This window comes from Colias croceus, chromosome 14 (assembly GCF_905220415.1).
Source record: "Colias croceus chromosome 14, ilColCroc2.1".
Taxonomy (NCBI): Eukaryota; Metazoa; Arthropoda; class Insecta; order Lepidoptera; family Pieridae; genus Colias; species Colias croceus.
The window spans coordinates 9,602,036-9,619,854 of record NC_059550.1 but is presented as its reverse complement, the minus strand read 5'-3'; the positions used below and the strand labels follow the sequence as shown (position 1 = coordinate 9,619,854).

Below are 17,819 nucleotides of genomic sequence, written 5' to 3'. Positions count from 1 at the left end.
GGTGATTATGTTTATTTGTTTGTTAAAGTCGGAGAGTGTAAGTGGAGTGTATGTATCTGCCTGACATATAACTTGGTGTAAACGTGATTGGTGTGAGCGATTATGAAAAAAGGCCCTAAGTAGTGTGATCTGTTTATTGTGGAGGTTTGTTATATCTATGATTCCTCTACCACCCTCAATTTTAGGTAGGGTCAATCTTTGGATACAGGCTCTAGGGTGATGTTTTCTGTGTTTTGTCATTGTAGTATTTATTATTCTTTGTAGCGTAGCAAGTTCCGATTTTGTCCAGCGTATGATCCCAAACGAGTATGTTAAAACGGGGATAGCAAAAGTGTTGATGGCTTTAATAGTATTTTTAGCATTGAGGTGGGTGTGTAATATTTTATGTAGTCGTTGTCTGAAATTATCTTGAAGTAGTTTTTTAGTGTCTTTGTGGTGAATTTCTTGTGACTGGTAGTAGCCCAAATATTTGTACCCTTCAGCGGGGTCCACCGTTTCTATGGTATCATGATTCGCTAATTGGTACACATTATGTTCTATCACCCCTCTATTGATTGATTGGATTTTACATTTATCGATTCCGAATTCCATGCATACATCTTTTGAAAATATCTGCGTAATATCGACAAGGGTATGAATTTCGTTTAGCGTGCCTGCAAAAAGTTTTATATCATCCATATACATGAGATGAGAAAGAGTTATGTTTTCTGTATTGTGTGTTATTTTAAATCCTATGTTATTTTTATTAAGCATGTGGGATAGTGGGTTAAGGGCAAGGCAAAACCACAAGGGGCTTAAGGCATCTCCTTGGAAAATACCTCTTCTTATGGGGATGAAATCGGTTTCAGTAGTTTTATCAAAATTGCATATTTTTAATTTTGTATACCAGTTAAGCATAATGTTTTTTAGAAAATGAATGATTATCGGATTAATTTTGTAGTGTTTTAATATGTATAGTAGCCAGGAGTGTGGAATTGAATCAAAAGCCTTTTTATAATCTATATACATAGTGTAAATGCTACGTTTTTGTTTGAGTGCTAGCTTTGATACTACAGCGTCAATAGTAAGTTGTTCTTTGCATCCCTGGCTGTTTTTTCGGCATCCTTTTTGTTCCTCTGATAAAATATTATGTTCTTGTATATGTCTATGTATTGTTTCACTTAAAGCTGATGTGATGATCTTATATATATTTTGTAAACAGGTGATCGGGCGATATTTTGCAGGGTTTGATGTGTCTGATGGATCTTTTGGTAACATGTATGTAATACCTTGTGTGATATATTGTGGCATGGTATCGGGTGAGCTAATGAATGTATTAATGTGTTTGAGTAGTAATTCATGTGTGGATGTAAGTTTTTTATACCAGAAATTGTGTATATTGTCGGTTCCAGTAGCTTTCCAGTTATGAGTTTTTGCTATTACATTTTTAAAAAGGTCTATATGAATTTGTTCAAATTTCATTTCTGGTGTATCCTTTAATCTTTCCTTATCTTCTTCTATCCAGTGATTGTGTTGATGTTCAATTTGATTAGATATTTGACCAAAATGCTTTTAGAGGTTCAGGGGTAGGCAAAGTTGCGCTATTTTCTCGTTGACTTTGATGTTGTGTGAGTTTCCTGTAAAAGAGTTTTTCACTATTGGCAAATTGTTTATTTTGTGTTTTTCTGAGAGTTGTTAGTTTATATCTTTTTAATCGGTTTGCTAAGGCGTTTAATTTTTGTTTCAGTGTGTCAAGAAAGTGTGCTATGTCAGTGTTTTGAGTTTCATGTTGAGTGTGTATTTTGTATTTTTGTTTAATCTTAGACAAATGCTTTTCCAAAGCCGGTGACCTAATACCCCTAGCGTATTCAGTAAGCCTCCCTATATTTGCTCTAAGCTCGCTTATCCTATCTTCTAATCGTCTTTGCCACCAAGGTGCTTGTGGTTTTATGGTATTTAGGCTGGTGTCTCTAATTCGGGCCCCATAAAATTTAGCTGAAGTATATGCTGCACAATAAATAGAGGTTTGTATTATATTGAAGCTAGTGTCAGGTGTAAATATGTTTGGGAGAGTTACATTATTCAGATGGTTAATTATGGATGATAGCTTTTTAGAGGATTTTAGTTTGGGTATATAAGGCCGGGTTGTCGGGTTCGAATCTTTAAATTTATTATAAGTTTCTGCATACATGTCCTCTAATTGTTGTGCGAGTTCCAGAGTTAAACTTGGCGGGTCGTCTGTTATTTGCATTGGATTTGTGATATCATCGTTTGTGGTGGTTTGTGTTGATTGCAAAGTTTGGTGTTCGTTGTGTATTTGTGATGGGTGAATTGTAGAAACTGAAATATTTTCATCTATATGTTGTGATTGTAAAGCTGAGGTATTTAATTCGTTTCTTACTTCTTCTCTAATTCTATTTAATCTATCAATGGACAAAAGGTGATTATTGACAATAGACCTGCGTTGGTCAGCTATTCTTTGTACTGAAAGGTGAGCTATTGAAGGGCATTTAGTAATTATATCCTGATGCAGTAAAGGTCTGTAAGTAGTTAAATCGGTTTCAAGGTTTGTGAGTCGGTAGTAACTTCTCATTATGGTTTCGTTAAGATTATCTGACCATCTGATCCTGCCCTGTTGGGTGTGCTCTGTAGTCGCATTCACTTCTGCGGGCGTAGGGTTTTGTAGTAGAATTCTAATTTCTTCCTTGATATTATTAATTTCTTGTTTTGTAAGGAAGTTGCGTTGAACAATAGCACGACGTTGATCTCCTATTCTTTGTTTTCCTACGTTCATTTCAGGATATTCCGCAGTAAAACGTGCATGTAATGGTGTCAGGTACGTTCTTGTGTTTGATTCTAAGTTTGTGAGGATGAAATAGTGGCGCATGATGAAAATGTTCATTTCTTTGGTCCACGTTTTACGTGTGCGCCTTCCATCTGGGGCGGGTGCAGTAACTTTAGCTGAGGTAGCCTCCTGCACAACATCCCCAATGGATTGTAATGAAGATGAAGGTGATACATTGGATGAGCTTGATTCTTGATAATGGAGCAATGAGAGTGGTGATGATGGTACTGATGAAAACAATGACGAAGGTGAAGAACGTGATATTGATTCTACAGATTGGGTTGTCGCGGTTGGACAAGAGACAATTGGCGATACGGTGCCCCCCCCAGAATACGAGGGGCAGCCCGAGCTCGTTGGCTCGGGGCGGGATTCTCCATCGCGGTTAGCTTTGGTACCCGCCTGGGGTAATACTCTATTTCTAAGGCGCATCGCATATTATCTAACGAGATAATTAATGTGGTATGGGTAAGAGTAGAATAGTGAATTATGACATTAGAAGGAACAAGTAAAGAGAGAAAGTAAAGAAATAAAGTGAAAGAAAAGAGTATGGGAAGAGTGGTGAAATAACAGGAAGAAGGAAGGGAAAGAAGAAGTGAGAAAAGACCATATTTTTAGCTTGTGACCGGGCTAAAAACATTGGTTGTACCTCTTTTAGTCTGACCTCTCCCCCTAGACCTGTCCAGCATGAGTAGCTCTGCTGGCATAGCTCTAGTGCTCATTGAGGCACACAAGCCCCTCCACGACGGCAACGTAGAGATACGTCGGGGGGTTATTATTATTATTATTATCAATATCTCAATTTTAAATTGTCTGTATAATAATCACTAGCCTTTGCCTCGTCTAACAAGAGACACAAATGAAAATCGCATCATTATTTCGGGAGTTATGAAGTATGATGCTAAAGACAGACAGACAAACACACACACAGACAGATATGTCGATCTTATCACGCCACTCTTCTTTTTGCGTTGAGGGGTAAAATGGCCATGAAGGCATAAATTAAAATTCGTACAAGTGTCCAAATAATTGTCGAATCGGGTTCAGTAGATAAATAAATAAAACTTATGGGAAAAGTAGTTACAGTCAGTATTAAAAATTAAATAAATCGGAAAACAAAATGATCAATACACGTCTTAGATTTAAAGCTACCTATAAATATAATTTCCTGGTCGACTGACCTTTCTGATCTATATTTACTGACCTACTATACCCGAAATAAATATGTTCGGTTCTCCATTATAGCTTAGGCTTTAAGATTTTTATAACCTTTACAGACTTATATGACCTAAAATAATAATTCTTTTACTTCATACACCTGCAATTAACATTAATATTTTAAAAGTTGACCCACTTTTGACTAACTTTGTTGACTCTGAATAGAAATATTTTCCTTATTTCTTTAAAACATTTTTCATTGATTCTTTCATCGATAACTAATGACAATTTTCCTTTAATATCGCAATTACCGTATTATGTGTCTCGCTAAATGGGCTATAGAAATAATTCTTGAAATCCAGTCCGTAGTTTCTGAGAAAAGCGCATCCAATCAGGTAGTTTGTAAAATAAGTAACACATAGTATCGGTAATATATTGGTTAACCGTTAACATTTTATAAAACTCAAATTAAGTACTATTGTAAGTACGTGGAATATAGTCTGCTGTCGTTTGAAGGCCTAAAGGAACTTAACAGAACATCATTTAGATAGATCCTTATAGACGATTTGGGACTAGATTCAATACAATCTCTCAATTACTAAACCATCCATTTATTATCAAAGAAAGCTAAAAAGAAAATTAACTAAGATCTAATTCAAAGCGAAAAGACAATAGCAAAGGTATTCTCAAAAGCGATTACCCACAATCGTGGAGCACGATCATTTTCCAGAATTGAGACAATCGGCTTTACTCGTGGTCTTTTGATATAGGTACTTGGTTCTTGGTAAGCTGTTCCACTAGTTCAAGAAAGCTATATGGATTGGGTTGAACTGGGATTGGGATTTGGGAAAATATAGGTTGTGTTAAAGGGATTTGTATTTTGTACTGGAGAAAGTCGAAATTGGGGACGTCATATTTGAGTTTACTTATTAAAATTACAAAGACCTTATCTTTTTTCCGACTTAATAATTATTTAAAAACGTAGATAATAGATGGAATTAGACGGTAGACATGGTAGACATGAGATAAACATATTGCCTAGAGCATAACAGAGTAAATCTGAAAATTACTATTAAAATGCAATAGGTAGGTAGGTAATAAAAATGACATTGATTTGTAAGATTACAAGGACAAATCTGGGTACAATGGGGTACATCTTCGATCACCACTGTCATATGACATCCTCGGATATTAAAATTACGTATTCATGAGAAGCTGTCAATACCTTTGTCGAACGAGGAACTGATGATATATTTCTACATACAATTTTAAACGAAATGCGATTGAATATAAGAACCATTATCGTTTATATTGTATGCAATCCTGCAAGAGTATTATCTTCATATTCAATTACAGTTATTATGGCAGAAATAAATAGAGTTGATTTTGCTATAGCCTACAATTTTCATCACAAGAATGGTATAGGAATTTTAGTGCTGTATGAATAATGTAGGTTCGGAGTCTGTTATGTAACTAATAGTTATTTTCGCGGCAGCTGGCTCTGATTCATGCTAATGTTGGGTAAATACAGTTAAAATTTGCCCTATTCTCTCTGTGTATCAAGGCATATTGATCTATGTAGCAGTTTTTGTAGTTCTAGAACTACTAAAACAAGAGAAAAGTAATTTGAACTGATGGGCTTAGGTGTTATGTTTCTTCATAACTGGCTAGTAGGTAATCATTAAGGTAGTGAGCTGATAAAAATCACAATTAGAAACAAAAAATTTTAACTTAGTGCGGGTAGTTTGATTTGACAGCGTCAAAGCAAAGCATATACAGCACTATGGTTTGTGGTAAATAATAAGTTACATTATGTCATATATAGTCATAACTCATAACCAAAGGGATGCTTAGAATTTGTGAAATACTAAACTACCAGTTGCATCTAACAATAGACGGTTACAATAAAACACACACGTTGATAACGTGTTCTGAATGTTACGCTACGGTTTCTTTTATAGGTATTGTTGCTTTAAATCAATGTGGTAGGTACACGTATTTTTATAGAAATAAAAAACCGTAGAAGAAGGAATTTTAAATCTGAAAATTATACCTACCAAAAGAAGAGGGCAATAGTATATGCAATATGCATGTACTTCATTAAATTCATTATTTTATTCTTCATTTTATTCATTATTTATTCATTATTTACGTTATATTGTATCGTTTAACTACTGCTACTTACTTCAGATTTAGAATTGTCTAAAATAATAAAAAAATATAACTGTTACTTACATCAACAACAATAGATGAACGTCACTCACGCAGCAAAACTACACATTCAAACTAAACAGAAACTAAATTAACATTTGATGTTCTAACTCAAGCTTTTGTTCCAGTATCAGACATTGGCCACAACATAATCCAAGATGCCTTCCTCATCGCGGTGGAGGAGCAGGCCCGTCAGCGCTTGCAGCGGCTGTCCGCCCTCAAGCGAATCACGCCTGTGGACATGTCCAAATTGTCTGTAGAAGTAAGTATACTTGAATTGTGCGATCCGAGTAAGAATAAGATCGATTCAGCACTACATTGTGACGTCATAGGACATAGGTGTTTAATCAAAGTAATTCGTTATCTAATTTGAGCGTGACATATGCAATGTTCAACGTTTTTGGGGAAATTTGGTAACATTCATTTCATATGCGAAATTAACGGTTTCTTAATGCCATTCAATATTCATCTGATATCCAATTTTACCAAAAAAAATTGTAGTCTTTTAACATCTACATAACCTTTATATACGTAATGAATTAACTTCTCTGTAAGGTAGGATCGCACAAAACTATATTCCCAGCTTATTATTTTTTAATCCAGCTCAAACTTTTCCTAGCCAAACCTCCTCACTAATTTCCCTACAGACAGGTTCTTTAAAAGGAACACAATAGGAACAAATGCATACTTAGCTCGAAACTGTGATTCTTATGAATGTTTGCTTTCCTTTGTGTTTATGATAGTCTCTTGACGTATCACAAAAAGCTAATTTCAAAGAGTATGTGTACCTAGGTACTTAGTGTTAAGGGACATCCCTTGTTGCAGAATAAACAAATTGACCAGAGAAAGTTGACCTGTCTGTTGATGTGCAGATGTGGCGTATACTAGAGATCAAGAAAGTCTGAATAGTTATCTTTATATGAATATTCCTATACGTGCAAATATATAGACAATCATTAGTACAGCGATAAAATTTGTATGTTTTTAAAACAGACTATCTGCCAGTTAAGCCGACGAAACTCGCATTGAAGTAGGAATTTTCTTTCATAATTTTATCAAGTTAAATTTCATTTTAAATCAGAATTTTGTATTCTAAGTAAGTAAGAATTTGGACAAGGATACAATATAAATTTAATCTACATTGGATAAGAATCCGAGTCTAGTGGAAACGTTGAGACACAACAATGGGCGTTTTTCCATTACCCGGCCCGGCTCCGGCACGGCAACGGCATGGTCGGGGACCGGTACCGGCACCGGGACTTCGTTTTTCCATTGCGCCGGTGTCGATGCCGGTTTACGCCCGGTGAGTGGTACAGTACTGATATGACAATTCATATAAATATGCAATTTTGCCGGGCCGCGCCGGCACAAGTGGGAAGCTTGCTACCCCGGCGACGGCGACGGCGCCGGCAGGACTCAATGCCGTGCCGGGCTGTAGCCGGGGAAGCAAAAATGTATGAAAATGTATGGCTCGCTTTTTCACTTACCGGCGCCGGCGCCGGCACGGCATTGAGTCCTGCCGGCGCCGTCGCCGTCGCCGGGGTAGCAAGCTTCCCACTTGTGCCGGCCGGCAAAATTGCATATGTATTGCATATTTATTTGAATTGTAGCCGTGTGAGTGTGTAACTGCGCGGGGCGGGTAGGAGGGAGTGGAGCGGAGGGACCGGGCGTAAACCGGCATCGACACCGGCGCAATGGAAAAACGAAGTCCCGGTGCCGGTACCGGTCCCCGACCATGCCGTTGCCGTGCCGGAGCCGGGCCGGGTAATGGAAAAACGCCCATTGGTATAGAAAATTTTCTCATAATGTTTTGTGCATATTATGACAAACGGATTTAAATACTTCATTTAAATATGTTTTAGTTAAGCTTAGCTCCAGTTGGATAAAGTACAAACAATTTAATAACAGTAGAAGCGAATATTGAAGTGGTTGGAAGGTCTGTTGATTTTACGTGCAATTACGGCTTCTATGAAACTAGGTTTTTGTTTGCAGAGTTTACATTTGTAGATATTTTTGCTTTTAATATGAAATTAGATTACAATTATAATTTAGGTACGCTTTCCCTTATTCGGGGAATTGGGATATCCATATTTTCGGCTTAAAGTTGTTGAATTTTAATAGAGTTTTGCAAAACTCAATACATGTAATGACTATTTATGGACACGGTTTTGACCATAAGGTTTCATAAGAAAAAATAAGTGGATTTCAACTTTCTAACAATAAAACCGCACATTATTTGAGACTCTAGAAACGATAAAACCTAGGCAGTCAAAGTTCCAAGGACCAGCTCATAAATGCGAATTTTTATGGGCTAGTTTGTGGTTGTTCTATAAAAGAATTAGATAATTATACCCCATCTAGGTCATTAGATAAAGTGGCGATGGGAATTGAGATATTCTTAATTGCTATCTGGTAGATAATGAAGGAATTAATAAGCTAGTTAATTTTGTCTAAATACAATCGCGGAATCAAAACTTACAAAAATTAGAATAAATAAAGAATATAAAAATGAGGTAAGTCACGGGACAGGACTAGTGTTAAACTGAACAGATAAGATGGATGTTTTCAATGAATATGTAGGCGTTGATTAAATACATAATTGCATGCGTTCAATTATTTTGTTACGTTTATAAATTGTTTTTGTTCAGGATTCGGCGGTAAAATCATTTTGTATCAATATTTTATTTTTATAAATTTTACAAAATTTTAGACTTGATCGTAAAGGTTAAACTGAACATTTTGTTAAGAGTTTATGAACATTTAGAAGCTACATAATTTCTAAGTGACGAATGTTATGTTCGTTTGTTTTTTTGTATTTCAAATTTATTAAATACTTTGACAAAGTTTAAAAATTTCAACAGCAAAATTAATGGTTTTGTTAAGACTAAAATATATTATCTTTAAACGATAGTAGCCACCAACGCGCTCCTGGACTAGAGTCTAATTTATCAAGAAACAATTATTTATCTTAGCCTGTAGCCACTGTTTGTTTCTTTCTTTATAAAATACAAGTTTTTATGAGAAAATAGATGGAAGCTGTTTTATCGTAATACTTACTGTTATCCATTTTACGTGTTTTACTTGAAAATGTAATCAGAGATGCCTCATGCGTAATGGGTCAAATACGTGTAAAAAGTGAAATATCAGAGTCGATAAGGTTTTATTTCTATACCATAGCATTATAAAATCTAAAGTAAACATTTCAAAATGTAAATACATTGTGTTTATTACACACACGGTGCAAATATTTGTGAAAACCTCGATAGATATTTACATAACAGTGGAGTCCATATTGCTGATGATCCATTGTTGTACATTTATTATCATTCAATATGAGATCACGTAGGCAATACATTGGATATCATATGAATGTTGCATTTGCAATATTTGCTCCTAGATAGATGTGCTTGTAAACAATACATAATATAGTAAATACCACAGAACTATTCTGTGGTAAATACTATGTAGATTGTGGAGCGTCTTCTGTATTCCGGAGACTTCACGTATCGCAATTATATCATTGTTTTTGTATATGCAGATTTGTAGAATGTGCACGCGGGTGAGAGTCGTTAGAATGGAATTTTCGCAATATAATTTCATTAGCTGACATTGCAGCATTATTGGTAAAAAGTTTTCGGTGGTTAAAATTGGGTATGCCTTGAAGTGATTGCTGAATCTATAAAGCATTTTAATTCATTAATGTTATATTATTGATTCAGTGGGTAGGATAACGAACATTATGTGCAGAGACATAGTATTCGGCTAGTAATCAGAAAGAAAGCATTCAATATCTTCTCTTCCATTTTGACCACTACTAACATGCACTTCCTTTTCCAGTTGAATCGAAGAAAACGAACACAACCCGAAAACAAAGAACTGAACGGTTACATTGCAAACTCAACAGTGTACGTAACGTCTATAAATGAAAACGGCGCAATAGAAAGCAAGCCAGCTATATCGTCACCCAAGTCCCAGCCAAAAGCGTTGCAAGCGAAACCAGCGCCTGTTATCGCGAACGGCGTCCAGGAACCAGAGAAGGAGGATGTTAGTGAAAAGTGTAATAGTGAAGTGATCTGTGATGCGTTGAATGTGGCCAGAGAGCACTTGAGTAACGGCCGGTGTGAGAAACTAATTGGTGAAACGGACAGGGTGCGAGCGCCCGGTGGGGATAATAAGCTGACGCCGGGAGAGAATCGGTGAGTTGTCACTTGTTAATGACTTGTTTCCTATCAAATAGGGTCAGTATTCAAATTCCTACAGGGCAAGTAATTAACATGTCCTGTCATACAGGGCTAGCATTCACAATGCCTTTGTACTAAACTACAGGGTACTAAGTAATTAGTATGAACTTTGTTGCGTAGGTAGTATCATCATTTCCAAATTCGATCACTTAGGAATTTTACCCTTATGACTGCTTCAGTCCGTCCTAATTTACCATTAAAATTCCGGATTTTCATCTCGAAGTTATAGAAAAAGTATAGATGACTTGTTCTATTATTGTTCTTGATAGGTAGTTTGCACAGAATATTTACTGGTATCCTACCTATTCTTCCCAGTTCCCAGTCTACAATCCTTGGGAACTTTTCGATACCTGCAATAGATAGTCACCTATATCTAAAGCATTTATTTTGATGCATGATGCATGATGTATGATGTAGAATTTAGCCTTATCTGGGTATGCAATGCTGATGCAGTGCATACGTTTAGTAAACGATTTAGAATTAATGATGATAATGATTACAGTATGGATAAATTCTAATGATAGCAATTTATTTATAGCACATTATGATTGTTCTCCGACAAAAAGTATATAAATAAATGCATCTATTTAGATGTTACCTTGAACTAATCCCAGACCAATAAGAATGTTTAATTAAAGGCATGGTTTGGTGTCGTTAGGTCGCTTCGTTTTCATGCAAATAAATATTTAATTTTTATGATTATAACACGTTTTACGAACGTGCCTTTACGCACGCTGTCTTTACAATTTTGAATTTATTATAAAGAGCATTTGCGTATTGTTCTTAACATCTGTATGTTTTACAGTTAAATCCGACGTCACTATTTTGTACGTAAATGTATTGAAAGCGAAATAGTTGTAAAATTTGTTCGTCAATATAAATGGGAACAAAAACTTTTAAAAACTTATTGTGTTTAGGACTTCAACCTGTTTGATCGTAATTCATATTGAGTTTTACAATTAACTTATAAATTTAAGAAGAGAAATATGTCTATCAACTAGACGTAGACCACACACATGCTTTTTAGGCATCCCATTTAACAAGACAATTACAAATGACTCTTCTTACACACCTAGGCAATAAAAATAATAAATAAAAACCAGACAATTTTTCAACAAATTCCTGTGCTCTATAAAAAGCCCGTTATCTATGGTCAGTCTGGTACGTGACAATATGGCGCTGGCGGTGGAATCAAAGGCATACCGATGAAATAAAATCAGTGGACAAGTTTATTTTAGATTAAAGGATTGGAGATAATAAATATTTCCATATACAAACGGCTAGATAGCGTTTATTATAAACAGTTGAGTAGGTAAACAGTGTGCCAAATGCCTTTAAAACCTGGAAAATTTAAGCCAAGTAGGTATAATAGGGCTTTTCTTTTCATATCGGAAGCTTTAAAATTACTTACTCTCAATTTGGTAGGTATATCTTCCTGAATATTTGTCTTACTATAAATAAAAGTCCCACATTTTTTAATGCCAGTTACATCCATAAAAATACAGTGATGTTTGACTTGGACAAAATGCTGAGCCGTTTCACCGTTGAACTGTTTCATCTCTTCCGTGAACAGTAATTTATTTTGAACGTGTACCAGCCACAGATCGCTATCAGCAATTTTATATTTACCGTTACGTATACACAGCATTATACAGCTCATTCAACGAGATTCACTATCTAGAAATTTCTAATTTCACAAATGAAAACAAGGGATACAAACTATTCGTAAAAACCCCTTTATCGGGGTACGTTTACCTGTTCCTTCTCCCACCTGTGCGCGAGCGCAAACTTGTTTTTCCGTCTCTTTCCCGCGCAAGGTCTTATTCAGAAATTGTTAGACGCGTCGCTGAGCGGTTGTGTGGTGTGTTTGTGATAGTGAAGTGATGTGAGTGTGATACAGGATGCACTATAAGTTGTTTAAAAGGTAACTTTTTGCTGTTTGTTCAAGTGTTTTAGACTTTAGTTACGTTTACAATAAGTATAACGTTTTGAATATGATATTTCATTTTTGAACGTAAAATCAAAGTTTTCCTATAGTAAGGAAGAGTGAATTATTGAAGATTCATTTTAAGACTTATCTTCGCTTCATTTTATTAAACGTATATTGAGAATTATCTAGATATTTTAATTAACTTTAAAAATATACATAGTTTTAGAAGCCGGTAAAAGTATATCATAGTTTTAATGACGATCAAGTTCAATGAATTGGATTCTTTAGTCATGAACGGATGGGAACCGGTTAGGAAATCGCGACCAATAAACTATTAATTAATTAACTGGATGAAGTTATAAAAACGTGAGAATTAGAATTTCCATTTTATTAATCTAGACATTACATTAAGCAGATAATAATCTGAAAAGCCGATGCAAGTGATGCAAATGATTTTACTGGCTTACTATAAGTTGTCGATTAACATTACAATCGATTAAAATCAGACCAGAGCAAATGCTGACCTAGTAAAAAGTTATGATTGAAAGGACCTTATATTATGTACTCTGATTTACATTACAACTTTCATAGTAATATACCTAGGTAGGTATAATCTCTTTAGTTGAATCGTCGTTGAGTTTTTCAGGATTCGCGCGCGATGGTTTGTTTTTTAATATTTGATAATTTAAAGATAATTTTTATAGACAATAACGATGTTCTCTCTCTTCTCTTTCAACCTGTGTTCGTCCACTGTTGGACGTAGGTCTCACCCCATGGCACGCCACTTAGCCCTATTGTTGGTGGCGATGGTTGGAGGCTTAGTTGGAGGTGATGGCACATAGGTGCTACCTAGAAGTTCAAAACAAAAAATAAAATTTTCTAATTTCATACAAACACTGTTTACCTACCTACATTAAAAATGTCTATTGTGATTTGATTCACAGAAGCAAATAATATACAAAAAAGCAAAACGGTTATTCTAATTAAGCACACTTTGATGAGCACTTTTGAATTTCCATTTTAAAAGTTTTTACCTCCGCGTCAAGTTGTTGCTGAGAGGCAACAAAATCTCGTCGGAAAATATTTACATTGACGTGTTTTTTTAGCCGTTTCTAAGAGACTAGACGTAACTAAGGTCTGCGGCTAATATTTAGACTTTAGTAGGTATATTTTTATACATATTTTAACTGGGATGGTAATTTGACACATGATGGAATGTAAAGTACTGATAGGTACTAAATAGTAAGTAAAAATACAATTTAATTTTGGGACAAAGGAAAGTTTAGGAGCTTAGAATTAAAATTCTTAACACACCTGTTGTGTCTACACTTTGGGGTTGAATTTTTTTGTAGTGTTATTTTAACGTCAAACGAAGGTTGCTGTTTCATTCGTGTGAAATGTGAATGATGGCATCGTAGCTCAGATGATTTGTATTTTGTATCAAATACCTACTATCGCGTTTTTGTTTTCATGTGTGTTTTTGCTAAGGTAGCTTCTAGCTATAATTTTTGAAAAGAGAATAGGAAGATTATTTTTTTCGTTTCGGTATAAGGCGCTCATTGTTCCAGGACCTCTTCGAAAAATTCTTAATTTCACATTGATACTATTAATTCGTGTAGGTAACTAGGTACACTTCAATGCCTATTAATTTAATAGGCATTGAAGTGTACCTACCCGAATTACACCGAATTACCCGAAAACACTAGTAACAAAATTAGCTTAAATAAAATATAAAACAGTATATAATTAGCAATTTTTCGATTTACTTCTTTTATCACCTCTTTCTCTTACTCACACTTTCCATGTACGAACGTGATAAAATTAAAGTGCGTTTGAAAGTTGTACAGTTTACTAAAATATAATATCTGTACCAAACTACCAACTTTTTAGCTCTTCCACTAAAATATATCACATGATAAGCCTCTTTGTAAACGATTTGTCTTAAAATTCACAAGCTACAACGGACAAAAGTAAAAATAAAGTTACACAATTGAAAAAATAGCATCCTGTCTCTCAAATGGACAATACGAAACAATTTAAGTGACGCGGTTCGAATCCCAAACGGAATCTCAATTACAGACATCGCATATCAAGTCGATATCGCGGGAAATTCTGACGTTCAACGAATACGTAATTATTTACGTCGCCGGCGCTCGGCCTATTTGTGAGTTAATGCGATTCGCGCTTTATCTCGTTATTGCAAGATTCAATTTCACTTGGCTGTTAACTCAAGAATGGTGTTCGTGTAGGTTATGGCTGGTTTAAGGCTTCCCTTTGCTACTCAAATGAGTTTTAGCATTGTAGTACTTATGACTTAGTAATAAGATTCATATTACCTCGCTGTGCAAACAATTCAATTTACTGAATTTCAGTTTTCTGGATGAACGTTTTCGAATGCTTGTCCAGCTGGCTTGCTGAGTTTGTTAAGCAAATTGCATCAACTACGTATTTACGTACATTGTGAGAAATAATGAAGAGTTCTTGCGATTTTAAAGTCAATGACTATGATGAATGGTTTAAAATTTATATTTGTATGTTTAATACCTAGATATAAGCTAGACGGGTATTATATCTTGACACACCTTGATTGGGTTCTAAGAAGATTTACTGCTAATACTCAATCTAAAATCTCTAAGCCTTTATTACCGTAAGTAACAAAATATGAATAAGTTTTAACCTTAAAGCTATGAAAGTATAAATTATCTAAAGAATTTTAAGAATGGAGCATAAGCTGGTAAGTGGTAACAGGTAATCACATTAAATGTCACAAGACACGCATTAAAATATACTTAATCTGGGATACGTAGATTAGTTCTGCTTTTGCTTTGAAGATTCCTATAATTTGTATTCTTTTTACTTTTTTTAAAGGAGTTCAAAAATGTTGTAATTGCTATATAAACATTTTAATCAAATGATTTCATGCATTACAATTATTACCTAAATATATGATACTGAAGAGACATTTTATCCTACCATAAAGAAAACTTTTATCTTTTTTGTATAGTATTTTGGAATAATTTGCTTATTTAATATGCCTTTTTTTTTCGAGCTGTTGATAGTACCTACCTACGTATCTTTCTGTTTAGATTTAAAATAAATTTAAGCACAAACTGACAGAACCCTAAAACGTATTATAAAATTCATGAGCACCTTGGAATGGTAATGAGTAATGACTGATGGCACTAGATAAGTTATCTTTTTGGACACTGGATGATGCGTCGTAAATCTTAACGTATTTTGTCACTAGATGATCTTATTTTTTTTTAAGTTAAGTTTAAATTAGTAATTATATGCAGGTACTGTACTTACGTTGGTACTACCAAAACAAACAACAAAAAATATAGGGTCATTGCGCTGGTTTTCGTCCAATTATAGGAGTTGCCAACTTTGTGATACGAAATAAATATTTTGGAGCACCCTTCCTTAAACATATAATTTTTTTTTAAGTCCTTATATAGTCTTCTTTAAGATAATATTAAGGGAAAATAAATCATTTTGATGTATCTTTTTATATAAATTATTTTCTGCAAAAGTAGGGTAAATGCTAGTTTTCGTCCAAAAAAACTGGTTTTCGTCCTAGTGTAAGCTAGTTTTCGACCACCGTGTAGAAAAAGGAGGGTAGGTCTAGTTGACCTACCCTCCTTCTTAAGTTTAAAATCAATTACAGGTAAATATATACGTTTATTTAATTAACATTACAATTTCTCACTACCCAGGTTTAGTTTTACTTGTGGTTTTACTAATAATAATCAATATAACTAGTCAACACTGAGATCTATGTAGCACTTGGCAGTCCTTATAGGCGTTAGTGATGACTGTATAATCATTCGTAATAAAGAAAGGAATGCGTTCCTTACAATGTAAATGAAACAAGTAATAATTACAGGACTAAGAAATAACATCAAAAAACAGAAATATTCATTCTAACAACAAAAATTTTCATTCTAATACTTTGTTTATCAAATGAAACGTACTATAAACACACAGCCATAATAATATGTTTTAGCTACAGAATCTTCAGTGTACGCAGCGTCTTTTTTTTCTAGATTTCTTAGACTCCTTCGAGGCCATCTAAAAACAATAAGATCTTTCTGAGGATACGTTGAGTAAGTAGGTATAATAAAAAAATACTGCATTGGCAAAACAGACCTAGAATAAAAGATGATACTCAAGTGAATGATAATCAAGAAAAATACAGTGTATTATGTCTGACCTACCCCCATTTATGCTACGAATAATTGACTCTACTTCACATAAGGAGAATGATACATGACTGAATGAATGACAATATTAGGTACCTACAACACTCTGGCCCTCACCAATTATTTATAAGGAAGATACTGAATAGAAAACTTTTCAATACGTAAAAATAGACGAAAAGTAATGCAAAAGAATGGCTATATTTAATTTTTGGATACTCCAATACTCATTCATGGACGAAAACTAAAACATTTAAAGCTAAATTTAGTTTTCGTCCACTTCTTTAAATATTTTTTTATTTTGGCAGCACTGACATAGCAGTGGACGGAAACCAAAAAAACTAAACTAATAGCAATAAAGATCACTTCGGGAGAAACTATTCAGTATTTTAAAGGTCCGATAAAGTAAAATGACCCTAACAAATATTCACGTAGCTGTTTGAGTTTCCGTCCACTTGGACGAAAACCAAATATTTTGAGAATTTGGTAACCTAGTATCCGTCCACTTAATATTTCGAAGAGTATTATAAAAATGTATGATAAACACTTATAATTGCGTTTATTATGCTTATAAATAAACATACGTACCAAAAACATTACGTAAACTAGCTAAAACAGTGATTTACCTTACCATGAACTTTTCTCGCCGGCAAATTTTTCTCTCGCGCGATGACATCTGCAAGGCACGTATGCGAAGCGGCCACATTTACGTTAATTTTTTGAACTCTCTTCTTGTCAAATCAAATTTTAATGTTGATAGTACTGTTGCTTAAACATTATGGACCGTAAAAAGTGCAAACTTGCGCGGGAAGGTAGGTTTGTATTCAAGTTTTACGCACGTGATTGTAGCAGGTCAGTCAAATGGACGAAAACAGAAGCTGGACGGCAAACCAGCGCAATTACCCTACATCTCATGAGAACTTAATATCTTGGTAGTTGGTGACGATTTCTCCACCAAATGGTAAAATAATGTTTTACAAAAACCTATCAAAAATATGAAAACACAACGATTCATCTAATAACAGATATTTGATGCTACAGTTACAAAGATTTAAAAATACACGTAGGTATGTAGGTAGGTATGTAACGTAAAGTTAACTTCATCATAGGTATTCTCGATTAAATAACAATATGCGATATCTATGATAATAACTAGTAAGTACATAATTATTAAGTACAATTGATGAGTCACGGGTTTTGTAATGACTTACCAGTTATAACCGAGGTTAAGTTCGTTTGTCTCAAACTGGTTTGTGTGG

At 34.6% G+C, this 17,819-nt stretch overlaps 1 protein-coding gene across 1 annotated transcript in view; it reads left to right on the top strand.

The window, feature by feature from the left end:
• Positions 1–17,819, top strand: part of LOC123697605 — a 65,654-nt gene that overhangs the window by 14,684 nt on the left and 33,151 nt on the right. Inside the window, exons 4-5 of the mRNA XM_045644147.1 lie at positions 6,319–6,452; positions 10,028–10,386. Of these exons, the coding sequence (XP_045500103.1) occupies positions 6,319–6,452; positions 10,028–10,386 (493 nt within the window). The remainder of the gene's footprint in view (positions 1–6,318; positions 6,453–10,027; positions 10,387–17,819) is intronic.